Genomic DNA, 26229 nt, shown 5'->3' on the forward strand with positions numbered 1-26229 from the left:
GTAATGGATACATAAATAATTAAGAATTAAAAAGTAGAAATAAATTAATATTGCATGCTACAAAGTGACGTGGCGATAATGACAGGTAAGTTTCTCTATTATCTATGACGTTCTGACATTTGCCAAATCAGCTAGAGCTAGGGTGTAACAATAATTATTACTACATCTTTCATACTGTTTAGTGTCTGAACAAATACTTAAATATTTATTTAATTGCTTCTGGATGAAACTGGATCAAAAAATTATAAAATTTCTTTATACTTGATCTAAACAGTTCACATGTGGATCTGGTACTTTATACATAATATCAAGATATTAGAATTATAAGTAGTGATCATCTGTGTTCAAGGCTTGATATTATTCTATATTTTAGAGTAAATCACCATGGCTACGTATGAGGAGTTTATCCAACAGAACGAGGACCGAGACGGTATAAGATTTACTTGGAATGTGTGGCCTTCAAGTAGAATCGAGGCAACCAGGCTGGTTGTCCCATTAGTTTGTTTGTATCAACCACTAAAAGAACGGCCAGACTTACCACCAATACAGTATGAACCGGTACTGTGTACTCGTAATACGTGTCGAGCTGTGTTGAATCCCATGTGCCAGGTTGATTATAGAGCTAAATTATGGGTCTGTAACTTTTGTTTCCAAAGGAACCCTGTAAGTATGATGATATACCCTTAACCTCTAATATATTATTTACTATGATAGAGCAATCAATTGTTTTAACTTTATTATAATATTTACCTTTCAGTTTCCTCCCCAATATGCAGCTATATCAGAGCAACATCAACCAGCAGAACTGATCCCTAACTTCTCAACAATTGAGTACACGATAACAAGAGCTCCAAGTATGCCGCCAATATTCCTACTAGTAGTTGATACATGTTTAGATGAAGAAGAATTGGGAGCTTTAAAAGATTCATTGCAGACATCTCTCAGTTTGATGCCACAAAATGCCTTAGTTGGTCTTATAACATTTGGACGAATGGTCCAAATTCATGAATTAGGTTTGTAATTAATAAGATTTTTAAAATTTCATCTTTTATACTTTAGAGAAATGATTTACAGTTGTGCAGAACATTCATATTCATTCTTATGTAATTTCAGGTACTGAAGGAATATATAAATGTTATGTATTTAAAGGGACTAAAGACTTATCAGCAAAACAAATTTCTGAACAATTAGGAATTGGCCGTGTTAATGCCCCTAACCCTCAACAGCGTCCAGGAGCCCCAACACCTCAACCCCCTGCTCACCGGTTCTTGCAACCTGTAAAGCAATGCGACATGGCTCTAACAGATTTACTCAGTGAACTAGGTCGGGATCCCTGGCCTCTTGGTGTGGGTAAACGACCCTTAAGAAGTAGTGGTGTTGCTTTATCATTAGCGGTTGGACTTCTAGAAGTCACATACCCTAACACTGGGGCTAGGGTAATGATGTTCTTAGGTGGTCCATGCTCACAGGGACCAGGTCAAGTTGTTAATGATGAACTTAAGCAACCAATTCGGTCCCACCATGATATTCATAAGGACAATGCTAAGTATATGAAGAAAGCCATTAAACATTATGAAGCCTTAGCGTTAAGAGCTGCAACGAATGGTCATGCCATTGATATATATTCATGTGCTCTTGATCAGACGGGTCTGATGGAAATGAAGCAGTGCTGTAACTCAACAGGGTGAGTATATAATTGAGCTAATAATTATACATACCTACATACACACTCACGCCTTGTTCCCGTCGGGGTAGGCAGAGACAATAGAATGCCATTTGCTTCTATGCTTACAAACCTCACACGCTTCCTCTACATTCATTACTCCTTTCATACATGCTCGCTGGTCGCTCAACGTCCACAATTTGGTCGACGAATGTTCTACGAGGTCTCCTGCAACCGACTTGCCCACACACACTTGCCTTATATATTTGATGCATCATTCTTTCTTCACTCATTTGCTCCACGTGTCCAAACCATTTCAGCATTCCTTTTTCAGTCCTTGTCACAACATCCTCTTTCAAACCACAGCGCGCTCGTATTACCACATTCGGAATCCTATCAGCAGCTCTTACCCCACACATAATACGCAGAGATCGCATCTCAACTGCCTTAATTATGCTAATAATTATATGAGTACTTGAATTTCTGTGTGACTTTTATAGCTATTCAAGTATTAAAATAAGCATGTTATCAATTCTGTATATCTATGAAATACTAATTATTGCTTTACTTTCAGAGGGCACATGGTAATGGGTGACTCTTTTAATTCATCTCTATTCAAACAAACTTTCCAAAGAGTTTTTGTGAAGGATCAGATAGGAGATTATAAGATGGCTTTCAATGGTACATTGGAAGTGAAGTGCAGCCGAGAGATTAAAAGTGAGTTTGACATTGTACTCTAATCTATATATATAAAAGAGAATGTATGTTTGTATGTTCCCTAATAACTCCTAAACTATTCAACCGATCTCAATGAAATCTTTTGTAATAGATTTGTTGAAGTTCAAGGGAGTTTTACCATTATATATGGCAAAACAATGTTAAAAGGCATAAAAAGGCATTTATTTTCTCAAAACTGATTCCTTTAGATTTATTTTTGATGTCATTTCTAATAACTACTAGATACTACTACCACTTCGAAAACTAATGGCGCTCTGAGAGAGAAGAAGAGGCGCAAGTAACTCAACTGTTTGCCGGGCCAGCTAGTATTTGTAATAAATATTCGTTTTTCCTTCATAAGAATCACTATTGTGTGTCCAAGATTGTCCATTATTGTCCCTCATTTTCATAAAAAAAACTTGTTTACACTGCCATTAAAAAAAATTAATTTAAAAATCATTGTTATAATATTATGATTATTATATATTATAATATTTAAATAGCAGGAAAAAAAAGGCACTTGCTTTAAAAGATTTAGACTTTTCACAAAAAATAATTTAAACTTGAATATTTTGTTATGAAATAATTTTATTTATTTGAAGCTAATATTAAGAGTTGACATACAATTTTCCGAATGTTTCACAGTATCTGGTGCAATTGGTTCATGTGTGTCATTGAACACAAAGGGACCATGTGTGTCCGATCAGGAGGTTGGCATGGGAAATACATGTCAGTGGAAGATGTGTACTTTCACGCCAAGCACTACTATGGCTATTTTCTTTGAGGTAAATATAGCATAAAATAATTAACATAATATATAATTTCTATATGTATTGGATCCACACATTATAAATCAAGTGTGTAACAAACAAACAAGTGAATTCCGATAGAGAGTGATGATACTTGAATTGACTACTTAAATAGTTTAAGCTAATCAAAAATAGTGAGCCATCTCATTCATGTACTAACCTGGTGGCATGACATTCCCTTGGCAGTTATATAAAAAAAAAGAAAAAACCAACAGATGTATTAATCTAAAATGTTATCATTTCTGGTGGAAACCCAATGGAAATGTTTGCGAATAAATTCTCAGTTTGCCACATGGAGAACAGTCTTCAAAATTACAATAAATTTTAATTTGAATTATAAATTTCGTTTATTTCAAAGATTACATATATATTTTTTAGTGGTTGAGACTTCCCAGTAAGTTGTCTTAGGACACTTGTATTGGGAATATCTCCCAATTTGAATTGCTGTTATTTACAGAATAACCATGTTGCTATTGAAGTTAAAATATTCTAGGAATGTCACTTTTTCTACCAGATTTTCTATTTACAAATAGGAAATGTGGTGTTTTCAGTCATCACCTGGTGCTAAAACGTCATTTTTTTTATGACAGTAACGGACGAGACGATCAGGACGTTCAGCTGATGGTAATTGATACGCCCTGTCCATTGCAATGCAGTGCTGCTCAGGATTCTTGAAAAACCCAAAAAGCCTGAGCGTCACTACAATTGCGCTCGTCACCTTGAGACATAAGATGTTAAGTCTCATTCGCCCCGTAATTTCACTAGCTTGGCGCACTTCAGACGAAAACAAAGCAATGCTTACACATTACTGCTTCACGGCAGAAATAGGCGCAGTTGTGGTACCCATAATCTAGCCGGCATCCTGTGCAAAAGTGCCTCCCAATGAAAAGGTCATGGTGGAATTTTCTCAAAATGTGGGTTTCTGATTGAAAACTGGTCTCCTGCCACTCTAACTTACCCCTAATAACAATTTCCAGGTGGTCAATCAGCATGCTGCTCCAATACCTCAGGGAGGCCGCGGCTGTGTACAACTGATAACACACTACCAACATTCCAGCGGGCAAAGACGCGTTCGAGTCACGACTGTAGCCCGCAAGTAAGTCACTGATTTAGAAGTATAGTATAAAACCATACTTATAACTCGAAAGTCGACAACACATATTAAACTTCTGTAATTGCTGATGTCCAGGGTGAGCTCAATTTATACAATATCACTTGCCTGTTTGGTCTCCCATTAGCTAATAAATATTCCCAGACTTCACACCATTAAGCCATCAGCTTGGTTATAGACAGTCTCTCAAAGAAAAATTTAAAGAAATAAATATTATGACTTCATTGTCAGTACATTTATGAAAATTTAATATACGTTCATACGTTTTTGCTCTTAATAGTGATCTTCATTATTATAACACTAGAAATAAGGGATTGCTTGTAACTAATTCTAGTAGGCTTCATAAGATACATAATAGCTTTAAGGGTAAATGTATACACTTCTATAATAAAGTCCCAGCCACTGTTCAGGCATCATCTATAAATAAATTTAAATGTTTTATAAAAAATGGCTCTGTCGTAAATCCTATTACTCCACTGATTGGACAGCATGGGACTAGATAGTAGTACGATAGAAATGACTGTACAATATTGTATATTTTTATTGAAAAGAGCGCAAAAAAAGAATGCTGGGAGAGTTTCTTGCGCTTCTTCACTCTCAGAGCGCCATTTGTTTCCGAAGCGGTAGTAGTATCTAGTAGTTATTAGAAATTACATCAAAAAGAATTCTAAAGGAATCAATTTATTATAATTTCAAAAAAATAAATGCCTTAAATGATGCTCTACTTGCCACATAAGAAAATTGTTTTATATTGAAGTATATGAATCATGTGTTGCTATAATAATAATAATATTGACACACTTTTACACAAATTATCTTACCCCAAACTAGGCATAGCCTGTACTATGGGTACAAGACAACGATATATTTAATACAATATACTTACTTTAACATACATAAATACATATAAACATCCATGACTCGGAAACAAACATCCATATTAATCATATAAATTATTGCACCTACCGGGGTTCGAACCCAGGACCTCTAGCTTAGTTATCAGGATAATACTAATAGATGTATTAGTTTTTTAATATTGTAGATAGAGCAATTCTTTCCATATTTAAAGAGCTGATTTTTTTGGCCCATTCTCAGGTCTTAGGCACATGTTATAGAATTGTCGGCAGTGGTAGTTTTTGATGTCCAATAAGTTATTTTGAATAAATATATTTGAACCTGAATATATCTAGTACATAATATCTACTAGGCGGAAGTTACCTCCTTCATGCATGTGTGTATCTTTCTTCCCTGCTTCTGTAACAATCAAACTAAAACACTACACAGGTGTACATAACATTATTTGACGACCCCTATAGCCCAGTGGTTAGTGATCCTGCCTAATGAGCTAGAGGTCCCGGGTTCGAATCCCGGTAGGTGCAAACATTTATATGATGACTATGGATGTTTGTTTCCGAGTCATGGATGTTTATAAGTATTTATGTATATTTAAGTAAGTATACTCGTATTGTATAAAATATATCGTTGTCTTGTACCCATAGTACAGGCTATGCCTAGTTTGGGGCAACATAATTTGTGTAAAAGTGTGTCAATATTTATAATCTTTTGCATCATCATCACCGTCTTATTAATTGGAATCTTATGCTCATGATAGATATGCTCTGGCTGTTTTCCCAACTCGACGTCTTTTGCGCCTATTGCGTGAAAATATCCCTTCGTTTAAGACTTTTTTTTAGACACTTATAGGTTGTAGTCAACGACCCAGTGTGATCACCTTAACTAAAAAACATCGAATAAACACACATATGCAATCGAAAACACATTGGTAAGAGCGGGGTTGAACCGGCGGCTTCCTTTATCAGAGGTAACGGCTCTAGCCATAGCACAACCGATGCTTAACACTCACATGATATCTGGTGTGCAGTTGGGCGGACCCAGCGGTGAACCTGCCTCATATAGCAGCTGGTTTCGACCAGGAAGCAGCCGCAGTGGTGATGGCCCGGCTCGTGGTCTACCGCGCGGATCACGAAGACGGCGCTGACGTGCTCCGCTGGCTCGACAGAATGCTTATCAGACTGGTTAGAAAACTCTATGACTTCCTTGGTTTATTTAAATACTCCTATGAATACCTTTTATACTTTAAAGAGTTAGTGATTGGTCTGTGCTCAAAGGGTCGATCGCGTGTGGTTTTTGAGTCGATTTCGAAAAATCCGATATAGAACTATTCACAGATTTTGTTGTAGGTAACTGAATACGGTAATTGCGTACCATCTTATGAAAAGTATGCTCAGGACATTCAATTTAATGCAGATTCAACACCCAAAGTTACTCTTTAGTTAAGTTTAGAACTTTAGACACGAGAACGCGTTTGTTTTGTAATTTTTCATTGACCTGTAAGCAGACCTACCTTGACTAAAAAAATGCGCAAGATTGTGCGCAAAACTAATATCTATGTCATCGTGACACTACCTAGACAAAAATCCTTCATCACACATACTTGAAGCCTCTCAGAGTCGATCAGTCGTAGTCTAACAATTTTGAAGTAGATTGCCAGCAGTTCAAGCTTGAGCACCCCTGGTCTATGGTATTGAACAGACCTACTTTATTTGTGTGACTGTTACATATGCCTTCCATATTGTTTCAATTATTTTTGTAGAGTAGAATTAAATTGGTAGCTGGCTATGTTTAAAATCCACACAAATAAACAAAGAAAGGAAAATTTATTCATATGTGAAAGTGATGACACACCTGACCGAGGTTCAATTTAATATACTACTATTGTGGGACAGATGTGTTTGTAACATGAAATCGAGCACTGTTATAAAATTTAAGGTTCGCTGGCCAACCAATATATTTATTATTTTGTATTACTCATGCGAGAAAAGTAGTATCTTGGCGCTCGCTGATGCGGTTGAAAAAGAGCCGTTTGTCCATTTTAAAATAACTTGTGAGTTTTTTCGTAAATGAAACTGTTGTTTGAGTGCGAAAAGCACTTGGTGCTTACTTGTCCGTGTAGTACGTGCAACTCGTGCGATAAGTTCTCGATTGCCCACGAAAGCGGTCAAATTTAAATTAAAAACTTTTTTTAAGGATTAAAACGCGTGTAATTGTAACAGTGTTTTTACATCAGTTTTGGCGTAAGCGTTGCAAATCCCACATCCGTGGCAACAAATGCTTGATAATGACAACTACTATTTCGACTCCTGTCAACCGCTGAACATGTGCTCAGAAAAGGTCACGAAACATTGGTTTAACTAAAATAATAATAAAAATTGTACCTTTTATGCAAAAACTAATGGAAAACCACAGTAACAATAACACGCGGTAAAATCATGTCATCATATAAATAGTTAATATCCGGACGACCGAGCCTTGCTCGGATTTTTAAGAATGTACAAAACTTGAACAAAAAAAAAGTAATAGGACATCTGGATTCGAACCGGGGTCTTCTGCTTTCCGGATCACCCAATGTCCCATCTGAGCTATAATAGTCTTGTATATAGTGGCGAAATTTACCTTTGTATTCTAATGTTATTGTAGCTGTTTCTCATTCAAACATGGATAAAACCATTTTTTTAAAATTGAAACCTAGCTAGATCGATTTATCACCCCCGAAATCCCCTGCATACTTAATTTTATGAAAATCGTTGGAGCCGTTTCCGAGATTCAGATTATATATATATATATATACAAGAATTGCTCGTTTAAAGATATAAGATAAAATCTATCTGTTAACAGCAGTAGTATGAATTAAATGTAACATCATTGTACAGTGCCAGAAATTCGGCGAGTACGCCAAGGACGATCCGAACAGCTTCCGGCTGTCGGAGAACTTCAGCCTGTATCCGCAGTTCATGTACCACCTGAGGCGCTCGCAGTTCCTTCAGGTGTTCAACAACTCGCCCGACGAAACCACATTCTACAGGTAACAGTATATTCTATTATTTTAATTTGTATCAAAATTTATTGACAATGCGGGGAACGAACACAAATCTCGGAATACGCCCAAGCGTTTTCACCAACTAATTCAAGCACGCGAATGACGCATGATCCGTTAATCTTGGTATTGTACTATCGGGTTATGGCGCCATCTACAAGATCTAATTTACAGTTGATAATTGCATGTTAAGAAATTTATTTGAGATGTCACTCTTTCAAATATAAAAAAGTTGTTATTAAGTGATCTCCCTCACTTTTGGGACAAAAAGTACTGTTAATTTAATCATCACAGGATCACTAAAATAATCTTATTTACTATAATAATGATAGATACCATAATATTATCTAGCCACAAACTAATCATTGCTTGCCGAAGAAAGCTCGGTCGTAGCACTGAACGCACTTATTAATCGCCATAGCGCGTCAGCGGACCGACGAGCTCGATCGACTATTCTCGTCAACGCAACGTAGCAATTGCACATTATGGAATCAATTACCGGTTGCGGTATTCCAGAACCGATATGACTTCGAGGGACCGATCTTTGATCCGCTTGCGGCGCGGTACGATGTTTATCGGCGCAATTTTGGCATTCTCGAGCAGCGTTCTGTCAGTGCCTATTATTATACGAGTAGCAATAGATTGCTTATAATTTGGATGATTTGAGTGAATGTATCTGAACGCTATTGACACAAGCTGTAAGAAACACCATGCCAAATATACCATCTATTGGGTGCCGTAGGGCACACTCGGTTTTGGTGTATCTGAGAAATCTAGTGCTCTGTGGCACTGCCGATTTGGGAAGGTGGGCCGCTCCTATGAGCCTCTGGCCCGTATGCCCCCTATAAAAACCCCTACTCTTTGAAGTGGGTTGAAAAATGAACACAAGTAAAGATTGACTTGTTAACAGATTGATCGAATACATTGTCAATACTTAGGTGTCGATATAAAAAAAATCATTTTTACAGGCACATGTTGATGCGAGAGGATCTAACACAGTCTCTCATCATGATCCAGCCAATCCTCTACTCGTACAGCTTTGGGGGACCTCCGGAGCCGGTCCTGCTTGACACAGCCTCCATACAGCCAGATCGGATCCTGCTAATGGACACATTCTTCCAGATTCTGATCTACCACGGAGAGGTTAGTGCAATGGTTGCGGGTTTTCATTCCCTTCCGAATTGTGAGGCGAGTGATAGATTCACCAGTGGGAGGCTCATTTGCACAGGAAGCCGGCTAGATTATGGGAACCACAACGGCGCCTATTTCTGCCGTGAAGCAGTAATGTGTAAGCATTACTGTGTTTCAGTCTGAAGGGCGCCGTAGCTAGTGAAATTACTGGGCAAATAAGGCTTAACATCTTATGTCTCAAGGTGACGAGCGCAATTGTAGTGCCGCTCAGAATTTTTGGGGTTTTTGAGAATCCTGAGCGGCACTGCATTGTAATGGGCATGGCGTATCAATTACCATCAGCTGAACGTCCTACTCGTCTCGTCCCTTATTATCATCAAAAAAAAATGGCACAGGTTTCATGCTTGTGAATAAGCGCTTCAGCTAACTGGTCATAGAGAGCATTTTTTTTATAAAATAGAATAGAATAATTTATTGGGGTACCATATTAGTTACATAGTTGTTACAAAGTATACATTCTCACCAGGCCTCACACTAGGATTCCCTGTGTCGTGAGGTCCAGTCTTTATAGTTTTTAAATATTAAATTTATTTTGTAGCCTAAATTTATGAACGTAACGGGACTCGAACCCGCGACTTCTCGGGTTACGTCATCAAAGTATTTCACTTACTTAACATTGCGTAATAATTTTAACTATACTGATTGTGATAATGTATTTTGGTCGTTGCTCTTAAAACACTTGAGTTTTAATTTTATGATGAGGAATTTTGATTATGATGAACCCAAGGACCCAATAAATAATATATGGATGATTAATGTTAATGATATACTTTAATACAAAGAAGAGCAACTCAGTGGGAATTTATCTCATATGAAATATCCTTAGATAATTCATATGTCTAGATAGAGCCTCTTGCTAGTAGACAACCAATGAGAACATGCTAGGTTTATTACCAGTGTGCGTGACAAACTACGTCTTACACTCGCGATTTGTATATCACTTTGTTTTAGTGTGCGTACGCATTACTCAAGATAAAAGTTAACTGTCAACGTAAATTTTTTTCGACGTTTTCACAACTATCTAGATTTATAAATGATCCAAGGAAGTATGATGTGTCTGTCAAGCTATGCTTTAGGTGAATCAACAGACGCATAATAATACGTTATGACTCAGGAGGTCTATTACCAAAATCGGAAGACGAAGTTTCGGTCCGAAACGAAAGAACGACGAACTTCGAATTAAATCCTATTGCCAAAGAACTTCGGCTCTGAATAGTGCGCACGGATTTCTTTTCGGAACCATAGACATTACCATATAAAGTGAAGTTGTAGTTACGATCTTGAAAGGCACAATGTCTAATCGAAGTATCGTATCGATCTTCGGATCCGAAACACTTACCGTCAACCGAAACTTCGTATTTCGTTTTTGGCAATAGGTCTCCAGATCGTATTGCAGCTGTTACAAGTTAACATCAGATATGCTCATTACGTCACATGTTTCTATAAATATTAACATTGCAGACAATAGCCCAGTGGCGGGCGCTCCGGTACCAAGACATGGCGGAGTACGAGAGCTTCGCCCAGCTGCTTCGGGCGCCCGTCGACGACGCCCAGGAGATCCTGCAGACGCGTTTCCCCGTTCCCAGATACATCGACACAGAGCACGGTGGCTCGCAGGTGATCACTTACTGTATCCATATATTATCGCGTCATATTTAGGCCCTATGGGTGAGAGGCCATTTATAAATGACGTCACAGGAATTTCACGGCTTTTGACCCCTTGTCACAGCTGGTCACATTTGTAAGACCGCGCCCCTACCTAGTTTAATGTCACATGATTTTATATTCTTGTCCCGACAGACGTTGTTCTGCATATAATAAATAAAATACTGTTTTTTTATTAATTTGTCAATAATATATCATAACATCAAGAATTATTTCATAAAATATGCTCCCTGTTGTTGTAATGAAATTGTTTTACAGCAGAACTGACAAACCGTCCGTCAATAAAATCTCTCATAGAAAATATGTCCATACAAAACAAATGTCAGACGACGGGGGACATATCAAAGGAAAAACAATTTTTTTGTTTTATTTAATTCCGAACACTCATATTTATTCACCTTTTAAACCTTCCCTGGATTTCCACAAATGATTCAAGACCAAAATTAGCCGAATCGGTCCAGCCGTTCTTGAGTTTTAGCGAGACTAACGAACAGCAATTAATTTTTATACATATAGATATAATTTGCAGTAAATATTACCTAAATCACTATTTTTGTTCATTTTAAATGTGCTTCATAAGTTTAAAAGCATAAAATAGCTGAACGACGAAAACAAAATTGCTTAAAGATTTCACAACAACACAAATTAAACCTTCAGTCATGCAGACATAGTTGCAACTAGGTATTTTTATTACTTTAAATAAAATGTAGTAAACTTATATATAAAATATAATATATTTTTTAATTATTATTGTGAAAAAAAGTGATGTCACTAAATTTGGGATCCCTCCCCGCCCCTTGTCACACTTCGTCGATCCCCTCTTCCCTTTAAGGGGGAGTCTTTAAAGTGTGACGTCATTTATGGATGGCCCCTGATGCAGTATCATCAGATGAGCAAAAATAAAAGTCACTCGCGAAGGTCTTTTATGTTAAATAGTACTCAGCAAATCTTTCATAGTTCATTTGACTTTGTTACACTAAACTAAATTTAAGTAAAGCTAATCGTAATTAATATTAAAAAACAAGGAAAAAATTAATTAACGGACCCTGTACAACCAGAACCCCACATGACATCACCCATGTGGGGTTCTGGTTGCTGACCCTTCTGGGCTTCTGCCCGAAGCCTGTTTGTTATGCATATCTTTTTAGAAATATTCAAGAATTTCAACATTCAATTCCAGGAGTTACATTTAAAATTATAAAATTTATATGGTTTTTTATAATATATAACATAATAAAGCAGATATAAAATTTGTATTAAAAAATATGTAAATTTATTAGCCCAGAGAGACTAACGGCCGTTCCCAATATACTATCTACAGATAGAGATAAATTACTATCTTCTACTGTCAGTAATTAGCTGTTAATAATCTGAAGCTGTCGGGTATATTACCCGATAAGTAATTCTTATTGCCTTATATTGGGACGCGTGAATTGCAGTTTGCATACATACTTTATATCGCTGGTAAGCTATACGTCGTCCCATTGTCGGACAGCGTGCACGGATAAGGTGAGTTACTGTCGATAAGTTTATTAGGACAGAAAAGTCAAAGATTTATCTCAAGTAAGAGACAGACTGAATATTGGGAATGACCGTAAGGCGCATTTTCACCATCTTCAAGTAAAGTATCAAGTAGTAATCACAGAGTAAAGCCATCAAAGTAAATGGATGTTTAAATGTATTTATGTATAAGTAAGTATATTGTATTAAATATACCGTTGTCTTGTAACCCATAACACAGGCTATAATATATGCTTTACTTGGGGCAAGATAATTTGTGTAAAAAGTGTGTCAATATTATATTATTATCCTTAATGTAGTAACATAAGTAGTTGTTGAAGTAGTCAATAATTAATTTTAGAATTAATTGACAAAATAAACTAAACTTGTAGGTTCATTATTAATTAATATTAATTGGGAAGTAACTTATCAACACTTTAGATATTGTGAACTATAACAATGTAATATTTTTTATTTACATAAATTAAATAGCAATAATAAAAATTTAAATAATACTCAATTATTTGGGTTTTGCTGCGTAAGTAATCCTATTTTTTTAACTAAATATTTTAATGAAAGTAAAATCATGTCTTTATATACAATTCTATGAAAATTATTAATAGATAAATCAATACAAATTTGAACTTTCTGAAACCTTGAATCAATCAATTAATTATATACTGTCTTTAATCAATTTAAGAATAACACGTTTTAAATTTTGTATTTTTAATGTAATAGGTACCTAATTTATTGCTTAAGGGACCTCCCCACTACGAATTCTGGATTTGGCAGCTAAGATCTTTTCCAGCATATCGGTTACTTTTTGTTGGGTCATTAGAAAGTTTTTAAAATGGGTGTCATCGTGTGGCTTTACAACGTTGATCGCCATTTGCTGCCGAGACGCAATCTTTTCACTGCAACACTCAACCATGTCGCGCGACATTCCGTATTTACCATTGCAGCAGTCTTCATAATTATCTCCCGTGTTCAATACTCCATCGGCTTCCTCTAATTTTTCATGAAATTTCGCACTGTATGGATTATTGTCTGGCGTTTTGTAATCGTTTGGTTTTATTTTAGCTATGTTAACCTTTTCATAATAGTCTGCATCATACTTACTGTTACCATTGTTGTTCATTCTAAATCGAATAAAGTCCGGGTGCTTTTGATCGCATTTTTCCGACGACAAACATTCATCTGATCGTTTTAATACTTTTAGATTTTCGAACTCTGGTCGTTTGGGCAATTTTTTTAACATTGGAATGTCAGCTTTTGAAATATCGCTCACGTAATTCAATTTATGGGGCGACTCAGTTGTGACAATAATGTTTTGATTTATTGGATTCTCATAGTTTGGTATCGCTATACCAAGAGGTGCTATTTGTAATGCATTTGTTTGAATCATTTTTGGTTCAACTCGTGTATTGTCATGCTTTGGCATAACGGACCTTGTTTTATGTATTTGCGCCTTAAAGTTGAATGGCGAATACGTAGTCAGCCTGTAGTCTTTATGCTTTTCTTCCCAGATTTGCTGCTTATTAAAAAAAATCTCGTCCTTGTTGTCAAAATAATCTTCATGTGTAGCCTGTTTATTGCTAGAATTATTAAATTTATAAATGCCATTGCTTTGAGCTTGTTTTATGCCTTTTAATAATTCAAGTACTTTTTTCATGAAATCTTCATTGCCTGTGTGTAAAGTCGTTGTTTCCTCTGAAACAATAATAAATATTTTAAATTTACAAAAGCTTATCAAATTAAGCCAGAATTAAATTATGTACCGTTTCTTATTGTGGTAGTCGGAGTATCTGTTGTTTGAGTTGAGACTGCAGTTGTTTTTTGTAGATCCTTAATTACCATTTTCTTTACACTTTCGGCTATCTTTTTAATCATTTCCTGAGATAAAGATTCTTTATTTCTTTCAATGTTTGAGTTCGTATTTGTTAATTTTGGTGTATTAAGGTTTTTGTTAATATCTGGTCTGTAATAAGGATTGTTTGAGAAATCTGGCGAATTGATATTTTCTATATATTTATTAAATTGTGGGAGAGTATAGTAATCTCTAACTTTATTGGTGTATGCAGATTTATTCCTCGCATTTTTTAATTCGACAACATCGTAATCACTACTATTGCTTTTTGTACTGTACTTAACACTTTGAGGTGTCGTCTCATATATTTGTTCAGTAACTTTTTTGCGTTTCGCTCTAAACTCATTAAGAACCTTTTTAATATATTCTGACTCTTCTGAGTCTGCGAAGATCTGAAGCATATTCTTATTGTTATCTTTTTCCGCCCGACGCGTATTAATTATGTGTTTATTCGGTTCTTTTGTTCCGTTATGTCCCTTCATATAAGTTTGCCAAAATTTCATAACACTCGCAAGTTTTGGCTGATTATTTTCTAATTTCATTACGTTGGTATTTTGCGATGTTTCAGTCGTAGTGGAAACTTCGTCTGTGATTCTGTGAATATAACCAATTGTGTTTCGGCTAATAACCTTCTGGTTTGTTTTTGTGGCGTTATCTGAAAAACAACATTGCAGGGTTGTATATACAGATACTTACACATTCGTTTAATAATATTACTTACATTGAATAGTTCTGTTTTCATTATTCCTCAATTTGCTAGATTCAATTGTTGTAGCCAATTTCACAGTTGTTGATTTCTCTGTTATGCATTTCTGTCGAAATTGCCTGGAAGTAATAACAATATATTAAACCTTACGCTGCGTATATTTCTATAATATTTCAAGACACGCTTTGTTTTTTCCTTATTTAAGTTCAATAATATTTTCCACCTCACAATCTAGCTACTGGTAAATAATTCCATTTTAAACGAGGATAATATAATGTTCTTTACAATTTTAGAATTGCCTATTTTATATACACTTTGTTTTGGTTTAAATTGCTTAGCTTGTTTCCTATCTACACCATAATAATAAATAACTGCTTTAATACGTACTCAGTGTCAATATTCTCGATGTCAGTGTATCGCTTCAACTTACTCAACAAAGCAACATCCAAATCCTCCTTTTGCATACCGCTCAAAAACAACACACATATCAAATCTGAAAGCAACATTGCCGTTACTGACACGTTGTTAAGAGACACAGTTCGACATCGATACACTCACTTAACCATTACCTAAACATTATAGATAATTAATGGAACCTTTTATTTGATCTAGACGTTGGGCGCGTGCGGTTATTCGAGTTAACGTACATGATAGAGCAGCCACGGTGAACAGAATCCGCCACATTCTGCTTGCGCTCGGCGTGCACACACTGATTACAATGCCGTGCGATATTAACGATCTTTTTATTACTTTATTTGCATAAATGGATGTCGGCTAGCGTGTGCGGATACATTATTAGCTACAGATTACGTTTAATTGAGAAAATATAATGTGTCGTAGACTTTACCAGTGGGAGGCTTCTTTGCACAGAATGCCAGCTAGATCATGAGTACCACAACGGTGCCATTTTCTGTCGTGAAGCAGTAATGTGTAAGCATTATTGTGTTTCGGCCTGAAGGGCGGCGTAGTTAGTGAAATTACTGGGCAAATGAGTGACGAGCGCAATCGTACTAAAAATTTTGGGTTTTTCAAGAATCCTGAGCGACACTGCACTGTAATGGGCAAGGCGTATCAATTATCATTAGCTGAACGTCCTGCTCGTCTCGTCCCTTATTGCCATTAAAAAAAATTGGTGAATAACAGATTTTTTTTTAAATACAATCTTTTTTTTTCAGGCTCGATTCCTTTTATCTAAAGTGAATCCGTCTCAGACTCACAACAACATGTACGCATATGGAGGGGTAAGAATATTATTTTCTATTTATAAATTAATCGATTCATTGTTAAACAGTTGCACTTATAGCACGCCATTGTGGCTGCCTTTTGATGTACTGAAAATATTCATTTTGCATGTATGTTTACACCATCTTAGCATGGTTTGAATTGATGTGTTTTTTTTTTTCTTTTCATCATTGTTCGACGAAAACCAGGCGATGCCGATTCCATCTGCGGTAGTGAACCTTTTCTTTTTTTTCGCTTTTCAATTTTGGATGCTTACTTTGACTTGCATGATGTTTTTGAAGTGTTTTACAATTATTATAGTTTGCTTATGTCACATTTTGCGCCTTTTTGGACATTTATGAACTTATTTTAATATAAATGGCATACATAACTAATTTTTTATTGCTAATAACTTGCTTTAAATTTTTTTCTGTCCTAGTTCGATATTATGTCGTATAAAGGGTAATATGTGAAACAAAAAATACTGCTGCTTTTGTATACTTAATACAATTAATTTTAATGATTTCATGTTTTGCCATTATTAAATTAAGTATATTATATACTATTTCCATATAATCAGTGGTGCGATAGATTTTACATATAACTCTTTATAGTAAATTGTATTATGTTGGTGGCTGTTTTTAAAATAAGTTTTTTATCGTATGATTTTGAAACTAAGGTACTTAATAACAATATATGTAATAACATATTTTTTGGGAATATGGGTTTAAAGTAAAATTTTATTAATTGTATATTTTAATATAATTAAAATTTTATTGGGTAGACTTATACTGTGTTGTACATCATCACAAATTTAAAAAAAAATTACGAATTACGAAACGGCATTTTTGTAAATTTTGCACTCTTTTATCTGGTAATGGGATGAAAGGTGAATTACCACGTTCATATCGCACCAGTCTATGTTGGGTGTGTCTGCCCTTAAATCTTTGTGTTGGTTTGGGTTTCGCTTCATGGTGCATGTCGGAGTAAGTATTATTTCGTCGTGATGCTGACTGTATGTTTGTGTATAGGATGGCGGTGCTCCCGTGCTGACAGATGACGTATCGCTCCAAGTGTTCATGGAACATCTGAAGAAGCTGGCAGTCTCCTCAACCGCATAAATACATACTATTTTTCCAAACTAACGGCCCGCTATGATGGTCGTTTTAACGTTTTCTCCGCTCAGTTTCGATAAAATTACCAAATACATTTGAAAGAACATGCTGTTATTAATGAAAATTATTTTTAGCCATCTTAAGAAAAGTCCTTCTTCTTGTCGTATCCATCATGACTGATGATCGTGGTTGTAATCCAGGCGGTTGTCATAATCTCCTAAAATGTTTTGGGATGGCTAGCCTATGGGTTTCGGATGGACCTCGTGATCATTTTCTTCAGTATATCCAACCACTGATAACCTCTCCAAAATATCGTCGCCCTACCACATTATATTACCGAAATAGCATAAGACAGTCGTGTCTTCATTTTGGAGTCCAATGTTCGAATCGTAGTTGGTGCAAACATTTGTATGATGAATATTAATGTTTTTTTCCGAATCCAGAATGCATATGTAATAAGTGTGAAATGTGTCAATTATTATTATTTTAAAATGCCCTAAAGCTCCTAAAGTGTAAACTGAGTGGCGCTCCTTGCTGTCCATACTATTCTCAGCACCAGATCAATTCGCTATTCTCTTTTGTTTTGGTAGTTCATGTTCCGCCTCCATTTTATATAAAAATCGGGAGAGTTAAAAAACAAGTCGTAATTTCTTTCTGTAGTAACATAACATACCCAATATCCGGGTAACATAACCGTTATCTCCACCATTCAGTTACGAATTTTAATTAATATTTTTTAATAATACTCTGTTGTCCTCGCTAAAATTTGACGTATTTCAATGAGTAATGTGATACTGTATTTGAAGTTTAATTTTATTTGTTAAATGTGTGTTTGTCAAAGCGGCCATCATAGCGTGACCTAGTAGGTATCTAGAATTATTAATAACCAATTATTTAAATATAATATAAAAATATTAAAACGAATTGATAAATAGACAGACATTTATTTTAAATGAGTATTTATATCTTTGTTTTTAATTAATACAACAACCCGTGCTCTTTTAAAACTATTATTTTTTGTAAAATAAATTTGGGATTTTTGTTTATATGTTAGGATATAATGAATATTGTTTAGCTATTTTATAATTTGTTCCATTGAAATTGTATAACCTGTAAATGATTAAATAGAGTATTTCTATTATATTGTTTTTTTTCTCCTTCACTTTCTTCACAAATCAACGCACAAATTTTTCTCTTTTCTTCGTAGATGTTGTTCAAACGCATTCTTAAATCAACGATCTAAAATCGGCGTAACGGACAGTCCTAAGCTGAGGTTGTCCGGCCGAGGACGAAACGGTCACTCATGTAATCCTGAAATATGCAGAAGTGGCCAACCAAAAGGTAAAAACCTTACTGAATACGAGGTTGCTTCGAGAAGTCTGCGAACACCCCAAGGGTTGTGAACTTCTAGGAGCTGTTGGCTGTATGGAAAAATTAAGACTGCCTTACAGCAAATCTGGAACAGAGTAAAAAAGGAATATCCACTCTTTGAGGCATCCTGGGATAGAATACCTAGACATATATCTTTTAAAGAATTACCACATTCCATTGTTTGAAGAAGAAGCAAACCAGTTAGGAGTGAATGAACTTAGATTATATACAGACGGTTCCAAAATGGCAGCCGGAACTGGCATCTTCTCACAGTAACTGAAATTACACACACAAGACCCTTTGGCACACACAGCTCCATCTTCCAATGTGAGTATGTAACCATCAAGCCAGCTAAAAAAAAAAGCGATTTCTGCACTATCGTCTAAACTGACACGTTAACTTTTTAACCTACCGAATTACAGTCGGCGTAACGGACAGTCCCTAAGTGCAGAGCTTGTCTGGCCGAGGACGAACCGTCACTCATGTAATCCAAGAATGAGGTGGCCAACCAAAGGCTAAAAACATTAGCGAAGACGAGGTCGCTCCGAGAAGTCGGTGAACGACCCGCAGTTTTCTGAACTTCTGGAAGGAGCTGGGCTGGTTGGAATGACTCGTCAACACTGCACGTCACGAAATTGACCCCACTGAATGTTTTAATTGCGGAAACAGAGCGGTTACCTCGGTCCATAGATGTTGTTGCATGAGGCTGCTGCGCGCGGTAAACCGAGCCGCGGCCAGACAGAGCCTGCATCAAGCTCTCAGTTTAACGTGAAATCGAATGCTTATAGCCAGTTTTGCAAAAGATCGTCATGCTATATATTAATTTGCCACCACTGCCTTTATATGAATTTTGACTTGTACAAAAAAGAAAACAAATTACGACTGTCCAGAGCAAATTGATTTGTGAAGAACTGCTTTGGCATTTTATGGTCTGTGTTCAGAATAATGAGGAAAGCCTTACTATTAGAACCAGAAATAATTCCGTCGTTCATCGAACAAGCGAGGCAAACATACCTTTTGAGCGTGGACAACAGACAATGTTCGGCTTGGGCAAGGCTGCACGTGCGTTTTGCCCCTCGGGCGAGGCACTACTAGACTGACCTAGGCACTCCTGATGAATGTTCATTATTAACTACATCTTTCTGGGTTCTATTAGATAAGTACGACGTAATAAAATCATTTGCTGTTTATACCATATTTGAGTTTACGGATAAGAATGAGCCTACGCAATCAATTGCTTTCGAAAGTTCACAGAATATTCCTAAGGCGTTATTTGGTTTCTATCAAGCATTAAATATGACGTGTCGAATCAAAGCCATACCGGCAACAGATATTGAACGACCTCTCGTAAAACCAAATTGTTTAGAATGGAAGATATTATTGCCAGAGAAATGGTTGGAATTATTAATCAATTGATTTTATATTATTTTCTCAAAAAGTTTACTAATTGTAGGTAAAATAGAAACTGGATACCCAATTGTTAGTATCTTCCTTATCCCCTGACTCAAAAACTGGTATAACGTTGATGCAGGTACCTTAGACAATCTGGAAAAAATCCAGTATCGCAAAATTTATTGATTGTCATTGTTATAATACAGACATGCCCCATAATTCACATGTTTTTATTAATATTTAATGAAAATACTTTAATTTCACCAGTAGTAGTGCCTAGATTTTAATGAAACTGTGCGCTCTGATACATTGCTTTTAAGTATTGATTCAGCTTGTTCAGACAGACTATTTAGACGATTTTCGATGACCACTCAATATTTTTAATACAGATATAATCTTTGTTTTATTTTTACCTGTTTACCCATTTATTATTGCCCAAGTCGTTTTTTTAGGAGGACAAACGAGTGTACGGGTCACCTGATGTTAAGTTATCACCGCCGCCTACAATCTCTTGCAACACTAGAGGTGAGAGAGAAGGTGTACGCGCTTTTTTGAAGGTACCCATGTCATATCGTCCCGGTAACACCGCACAAGGAAGCTCATTCCACAGCTTTAACTTTATTATTTGAAGAAATAATCTCGTCGAAAATATGGATTTTTTTTGTTTAAGAATACTGGATCGTTGTTAAAATTCCTAAGCTCAGATTTCATAAAGACACATTAGACTCCTATGAATGCAAGGCTTAGAAAAGAAAAAAGGAAACACAATAATTTTCTGTTAATATATTTACAAAACCATTAAATACACTATTACACCAAAAAATTTATATCTCAAATATATTATTCTATATAATTAAGAAGCATAGTAGGTATTAATAATATAATTTACCCAGACAATAATTTAAACCATGAAAACCATAACAAATTTAACTTTAAAACCAACCAACTTGCTTCAATAAATTAATTATACAACTACCCTCATATTAAATGTATTCAACTAGGTACAAAAACAAACATCTTTTATTTAAATCTTTCTGATTTTTGGTTAACTTAGATCACCACAAAATATTAAGTTTGTTTTTACAAAACATTACTAATATTCTCTAATACAATGTTGCTGTACATAGATGACTATAATTAAACTTTACACTGTCAAATAGTTTTCACAAAACTAAAATTATTAAAACAGCAAGAAATGGGTTTACAATTGAATACAAAGCCAGTAGTTTTGTATGTCTCCACTTAGGCAAACATTAAGTATGGATGGATGAAGCCCAAGTTTACCTGAATTTCATTACCTATTATGTATGGGAGTGACAGAATGTTTCAGCTACTGTTATGTCGCATCATAACTGCATAATATGATCTGGATACATTATAACATCATAAAAAAACCTATCCCATAAGGTCCCATACTAAAGCCCAGATAACATAGTTGATGGAATGTCTCATGTGCCTGTAATTACACTGGCACCTATTTAGTATAAGACAGGACATCACCGCAAACTCACTAAACACACCCTGATGAAGGATCTCCAAATGGTCCGAAAGTAGCCAGTACCAACACAGACAAACCACAAGTAAAGCCGTTTTAAATAAATAAAGGCACCTATTCTCTTTAAACCAATAGATTAGCTATGACAAGACATTAACTTTAATGTCATCAAAACATTTCCGCTGTAACATAAACAAATTTTAGTCACAAGTCCCACACAAACACTTTAAGATATTAATGGTCAATTGAGGAATCGGATCGACATCTTTTGTTCAACATCAGTTCGTTCCAAAGCCCGACTGAACTCTTCAAATGATATCATCTGATCGTTATTGGTGTCTGCTTCAATGATTGTCCTTTCTGCAATGCTTGTTAATTGCTCTTCACTGTAATTTAAACAAAAGGACCTTATCACTATTCATGTGTAGAGAAAAGTATTAATATAATATTTTTAAACTTTATCATTGCGGAACTTTAACATTGTAATTATGATGATGGGTTCCCACAATATTGTATTAATTTCTTATATTTAGATCCAATTGCATGAATTGTGGTCGCAGAGGAAATTGGCACCAAATTAATTGATGATAAATGATTTTTGGAGAATAGTATATTAACTTCATATTGGCTACATACAAAATATGAGTAAGCTCAAAAACCAATGGTTGCCAAATATTTGCTTGCTTATCTCTCATTAGGTAGAGTCGACATATAAAAAATGATGTTAACATGGTTAAAAAAACAAAGAGTGTTAAAGAGAAGGGACAACATATTAATTGGACTATTTGGACATTGCCTCAGTAGAAACCACCACTCACACATAGAATGTGAAAAACTGCACATAATACATTCCAAACCATAGAAAAGATACACTAGGTTTTAATTATAGATAGGAGGCTTCCTTGGGGCTTTAGGCTACAGTACTACTAGTGTTAAAATAAAGCTGATCAGAGCCAATCAGGTTAGGTCAGTTTTTAACATAAACTGTAACCCCCTTATTCATAATGGTCCACTAACTTTAAACAGCCGCTAAGGAGTGTTTTTTCTCATTCTGACTTAGGTCAATAGAAGAAGACAGAGTGAGAATTGGCAATGCTTTAAGTTAGCAGACTATTATGAATAAGGGCCAGACTTTAGTAGTATTTTGTAGCTCTAGCAGCTAGATCTAAAAAATTCTTCTGTATACTTTAAGGTCACAGCATGGCATTTTTTTCAACCTGTGAAAGAATTTTATGCACCTATCTTATAAAGAAATATTTATTACCTTATATTTACTCCAACCATCATATGAAGAATAGCAAGTAATTCATCCCTAGAAATCTTGCCATCATTGTCCAAATCGTACATGGAAAATGCAACTGGAAAAATATATATACTCAAATTTAAAAATGCTTTTTTTTACATGATAGTAATAATAATATTGATACACCTTTACATAAATTATATTGCCCCAAATTAGGCAATCGGGGCGGCCTGAGATATGGGTTGCAAGTCAATGATATATTTAATATGATAAACTTACATTAAGACATCCATAACTCGAAAACAAACATCCAAATTCAAATTGCAAATGCAAATTGAAAAATGGTTGACACAACTGATTCACATAAACATGTACCGATAAATATAGAAAGACCCCAAGAATTCTGTTAGATGAATGCTGCATATTAAGGTTGATGAGAGTGGTAGACCCAGCATTCTTGTTATATATGAAACATATTTCTTTAGAACATTTAAGGCTGCTAAGAGTTAACATTTGTGGTTGGCTCAAGTAATGATACTTACTTTGATTATATATTAATAAATTAAGCATACTCACATCTAAGCTTCTCCTCTCTGCTGTTCAACTTGTTTTCCCTGTTTTTTCTTATTGGTCTAAAGTGAGCCAATACTCTCATAAATTGCAAAAAGTTGACTCTATCATCATGACTCTCAGCAAAAAATGCAGATACTATCCTCTCGCTAAGTGGATTAATAGCAAGCTCTGGTATTCTAAGGAAATCTTCTCTTGAGAGTGTGCCACAGTCATTTTTGTCCAATGCAGTGAATCGTGAGTACAATCGTTCAATTTGATTTGGAGTAACTAAAAATCATCAAAGAAAAATTACATCAAATACTTACAAAGTTATATCATATAGAATTACTTTTTCATTTTCTTAAATTTGTATTAAGTTAATTTCCATAATCACGGAATTCATAATGAATTACGTTTCAAGTTCGTTTTTCTATTGTTATAACAATGATTATAATAACAATGAATATTACTCACAACCAGTTTCCTCTTGAATCTGAGCGATTTCTTCTTCTCGCAATAATAACGAAGATTTGTTACCCATATTACTTATTTACCCGAATGTTCTGTGAGAAATGCAACTTGTTGTAATGAACAAAGTACAAACGATAAGCTAAACCTTAAATTGCAATTGATTTCACGATTAATTTGATACAGAAGATATGGAATAGAATTGTTTTTGTTTAAAACGATGTGTTCTATCAGCAACAACGTTTTTTACATTTTTGTAATTATTAATGGAAAAGTATTTAGAATTTTAACTATTTTTAGGAGAAATCAGAAAAGTAATATCTAAAATGTTAAATGATATCAGAATTCAGATTACGCTCAGACAGAATCAGAAGTCAGAAACTCGGAAACAAAATAATTCAAGAACCTACTTTGGGTTTTGACATTGTTTTGACTTTGAAGTTTGAACACTGAATTTTTTCATTCATTGCTTGTAAAATTTGATCAATGACTGACATTTGACATTGGTTGTAGCTTAAAGCCTAAACACATGGTCGGATTTGATTTCAAATTTTTCAAATTCAAATATTTTTATTCAAAATAGGATTTAAAATCACTTATTGAATGTCAAAAACTACCACCCATTCAAAAGAGACTGCCTCAGACCTGAAAAGAATGGGCGCAAGAAACTCGGCGGGCTTTTTTTTTAAATATAAAATATGGATTACAATATGATATCTATCGACATCTGAGGGTGTTCGCTTTATTCCCAGTCCGTGGTGTCATTAAGAAAATCGTTTATGCTATAATAACCTTTCCCACACAAACGTTTTTTAACAATTCTTTTAAATTTCGTAACACATTTGTTTTGTATATTTTCTGGGATCATATTGTAGAAGCATATACATCGCCCAGCAAAAGACTTACTAACTTGACCCAACTGAGTAGTAGGCATAACAAGTTTATGTTTGTTCCACTTGTTAACATTATGAATGTCACAGTTTCTAGAAATTTCCTCAATATGCTTATGAACATACAGAACATTATCAAAAATATATTGAGAAGCAACAGTCAAAATATTTATTTATTTAAATTTTTCTCTTAATGATTGTTTAGGATCTAGGTTATAAATCGCGCGAATACCCCTCTTCTGCAGCACAAAGATGGTATTAATATCGGCCGCACTGCCCCATAACAATATACCATAGGACATAATACTATGAAAATAACTAAAGTATACTAATCTCGCCGTGTCTATATCAGTTAACCGTCTAATTTTCTTAACCGCATATGCTGCAGAACTAAGCCTATTCGCCAATCCTTCAATATGGGGGCCCCACTGCCATGGAATCAAGAGTAATGCCAATAAATACAGCAGATTCCACTGGTTTTACCACCTCTCCATTTAATAAAATATTCACATCTACATTTTTGACATTTGGCACGGTAAATTTAAAATATTTGGTTTTATGACTATTTAACAATAAGTTACTGGCGCTAAACCAGCACACGATGTCAGATAGAGCATTGCTTACTTCGTCATATAAAACTTGGCTTCGTTTCACTTTGAATATAAGTGAAGATTCGGCCGAAACATCGGACGCGGTCCGTCCGGTACCGGACCATATTCAAGGGTATGTCGTATTGTCCATCGCACAAAATTATTATTATTACCGCCTGGTCCGTACCTACGTCGGTCCAATAGGTGCGAGGCGCCCACCGGACCGTACGATGCCAAACCGACTTGTGCTTAGGCTTTTAGATGCGCGATCACAACCTTACACTATACTAGGAGTGCAACCGAACGTTCTGTTGACGTAAATTGCTCATTCTCGACATATCTTACTAACAAGGCTTATAAATGATCGCAAAAAACGAGATGAGCAAGATCTATTTCACAAAGGTGTTTGGCGCTAACCAATAGGGTGACAATGTCAACGTTATGAAACTATCTGTGTGAGAATTGTATACTGCTAGTTCTTCTGTGGTAGAAGTTTTTATTCACGTAAGGCACCATATTTTGTCACAATTGTTTAAAAAACTTCCTGGTCAAGATCGCCAGCATACGTTGCATGAGGGCAGCGCAGGACCGATCGTCGTGGAAATCTTTGGGGGAAGCCTTTGTCCAGAAGTCTGCACTATCAGGATGTCTTCCAGCTTATGATGATGATGATATTTTCGGCTGTGATTTAATTTTAAAATAGACTCTCGAATATTGAATAAAATTATTTATACATAAGTACACTTTTTCTAAGTACTCAGACCTATT

At 35.4% G+C, this 26229-nt stretch overlaps 2 protein-coding genes across 3 annotated transcripts; one reads left to right on the forward strand and one right to left on the reverse strand.

Annotated features, from left to right (window-relative positions):
• The first annotated feature begins 124 nt into the window (after positions 1–124).
• On the forward strand, positions 125–18598 carry LOC126964859 (protein transport protein Sec23A). 2 transcript variants are annotated; one of them, XM_050808178.1, is made up of 14 exons: positions 125–290; positions 374–663; positions 758–1013; positions 1114–1684; positions 2238–2380; positions 3026–3165; positions 4167–4285; positions 6183–6336; positions 8032–8183; positions 9164–9338; positions 10848–11003; positions 16300–16365; positions 16555–16575; positions 17377–18598. In XM_050808178.1, the coding sequence occupies exons 2-14, from the start codon at positions 385–387 to the stop codon at positions 17464–17466; spliced, it is 2322 nt and encodes a 773-aa protein (XP_050664135.1). In that variant the 5' UTR covers positions 125–290; positions 374–384; the 3' UTR covers positions 17467–18598. The 2 variants fall into 2 exon arrangements, with proteins under 2 accessions (XP_050664135.1, XP_050664136.1); XM_050808179.1 differs by lacking the exon at positions 16555–16575.
• Positions 18599–20991: 2393 nt separating this feature from the next.
• LOC126964880 (calcineurin B homologous protein 1) lies at positions 20992–24361 on the reverse strand. The gene is made up of 4 exons (XM_050808199.1): positions 23988–24361; positions 23538–23801; positions 22983–23076; positions 20992–22104 (listed from the first exon to the last, which is right to left on the reverse strand). Exons 1-4 carry the CDS (start codon positions 24052–24054, stop codon positions 21960–21962), a joined length of 570 nt encoding a protein of 189 aa, XP_050664156.1. The 5' UTR covers positions 24055–24361; the 3' UTR covers positions 20992–21959.
• Positions 24362–26229: the final 1868 nt, after the last annotated feature.

The sequence above is a fragment of the Leptidea sinapis genome, chromosome 6 (assembly GCF_905404315.1).
Source record: "Leptidea sinapis chromosome 6, ilLepSina1.1, whole genome shotgun sequence".
In the NCBI taxonomy this organism is placed as follows: domain Eukaryota; kingdom Metazoa; phylum Arthropoda; class Insecta; order Lepidoptera; family Pieridae; genus Leptidea; species Leptidea sinapis.

Bases quoted from the DNA above. Each gene is read 5' to 3' on its own strand.
- LOC126964859 (XM_050808178.1), top strand. From the start codon at position 385: ATGGCTACGTATGAGGAGTTTATCCAACAGAACGAGGACCGAGACGGT. The intron at 4,286-6,182 runs GTAAGTCACTGA...TCTGGTGTGCAG, and splicing joins GTCACGACTGTAGCCCGCAA to TTGGGCGGACCCAGCGGTGA. The intron at 6,337-8,031 runs GTTAGAAAACTC...ATCATTGTACAG, and splicing joins ACAGAATGCTTATCAGACTG to TGCCAGAAATTCGGCGAGTA.
- LOC126964880 (XM_050808199.1), bottom strand. From the start codon at position 24,054: ATGGGTAACAAATCTTCGTTATTATTGCGAGAAGAAGAAATCGCTCAG. The intron at 23,802-23,987 runs GTGAGTAATATT...GATGATTTTTAG, and splicing joins GATTCAAGAGGAAACTGGTT to TTACTCCAAATCAAATTGAA. The intron at 23,077-23,537 runs GTGAGTATGCTT...ATATTTTTCCAG, and splicing joins CAGAGAGGAGAAGCTTAGAT to TTGCATTTTCCATGTACGAT.